The sequence below is a fragment of the Lottia gigantea genome (genome assembly GCF_000327385.1).
Source record: "Lottia gigantea unplaced genomic scaffold LOTGIsca_1135, whole genome shotgun sequence".
Taxonomy (NCBI): domain Eukaryota; kingdom Metazoa; phylum Mollusca; class Gastropoda; family Lottiidae; genus Lottia; species Lottia gigantea.
Genome location: NW_008707090.1, coordinates 16,911 through 18,347, shown reverse-complemented (window position 1 = coordinate 18,347; position 1,437 = coordinate 16,911). Strand labels below are relative to the sequence as shown.

The 1,437-nt window shown below is 31.2% G+C and overlaps 1 protein-coding gene across 1 annotated transcript in view; it reads right to left on the bottom strand.

The window, feature by feature from the left end:
• Nucleotides 1-150: 150 nt before the first annotated feature.
• The window catches only part of LOTGIDRAFT_176385 (hypothetical protein), a gene marked incomplete at both ends in the record, with an annotated part of 7,826 nt that continues 6,539 nt past the window's right edge, over nucleotides 151-1,437 (bottom strand). The window contains one exon of the mRNA XM_009047563.1: nucleotides 151-317. Coding sequence (XP_009045811.1) covers nucleotides 151-317 — 167 coding nt within the window. The remainder of the gene's footprint in view (nucleotides 318-1,437) is intronic.

Genomic DNA, 1,437 nt, shown 5'->3' with positions numbered 1-1,437 from the left:
AGGTAACTCTTCCTCCGTCGTTTATTTGGGTCTTTGTCCCTACCGATGGTGAGATGATTACGTAATCCTCTTTCTTCTTGTTGAACGAATATTGAATCGGATCATACAATTGAAAGATTGGATCCAATCTGTAATTTTTGCTTGCCATTTTTATCCAATGATTTTAAACCCTTTTCCTTGTTTTTCTAGGGCTTGTCGTTCTAGTCTCTTGTTTCTTAGTTCTCTTATTAGCTGCAGTTCTTTAAGTTCGTCAGATTTTTTCACTGCATCGCTTATATTTACTCCTGCTTTTGCCACAGATCCAAGAGCTTGCGCTTCTGAGGAAATGAGCGATTTGTTGTTTGAGACAAAATTGGTCACTTTGGGGATGAGAGATGTTAGCGCAGAGAAGAAACCGTCTCCTTCGAATTTTTTTTGTTCGTGTTTTAAAATTAAAGACATTTTTAATGCGGTTATTTTATACTGTATTATTATTAGTGATCTGTGGTTTGGGTAATTTATAATACAGTTTGGGGTGGGAGTGTGTTATAATACAGTTTGGGGAGTCTGTTATAATACATTTTAACAGTTTGGGGAGTCTGTTATAATACATTTTAACAGTTGTGTCTTTTCGGATATGACGCATTGAAAAAGCTGCGCATGCGCAGAAGTGAAATGCGTCATATCCGAAAAGACATATACTACTTATATGTCTAACAGAAATAAAAGCGGATTGGTTAGGGTGAATCAAACCACTTAAATATGGTTTTAACCTCTTTGAAAGAATTTTACTAATTATTTTTGTATCACAGTAAGTTAATTTCCTATTTATTCTTATCTCCTTTAGCAATTAATTCAATTACCGTCTGTTTTTGACTTGTAGATAAAGTACCAGTATCAAAAGTATATTTAATAGAGTTCAAAAATATGTGTTTTATTGATGGCCAAAAGGTTTGATAAAATTTAATTGTTAACCCATCGTTTCCAGGGGATTTGTTTAGTTTGAATGTTGTTAATACGTTTTTTTACTTCATTTTCATCAATTTCATATTCCAAAATATCACATGCACTTTTATCAAGAATATTAATATTACGTATTCCATTCAAAGTACTAAATTATCCAGCGATGTTGGATCGTGTAGAAATCGTATATTTTATTGTTAATTTCATTGGAATCAAAGGTGTACTGATCTGAATAGGTAAGTAGTTTGCGAATTGTTGCTTTTGAAAATTTTAGAGTTTTTTTCTCCTTGACAGTATCACAGTTGCTTTGATCTAATAAGCGCTCCCTGAGTTTTTTTCAGTATATATCTCGTCAATTTTATTTTTAACATATAAAAAATCGCTATATAATTTCTCACTCTCGTTATAATTAATTTTATTTTCTAAATCTTAAAGTTCTTCTAATAATTTGTCTTCAATTATTCTTTTTACTTTTTGTTTTTTTTGCAATATTAT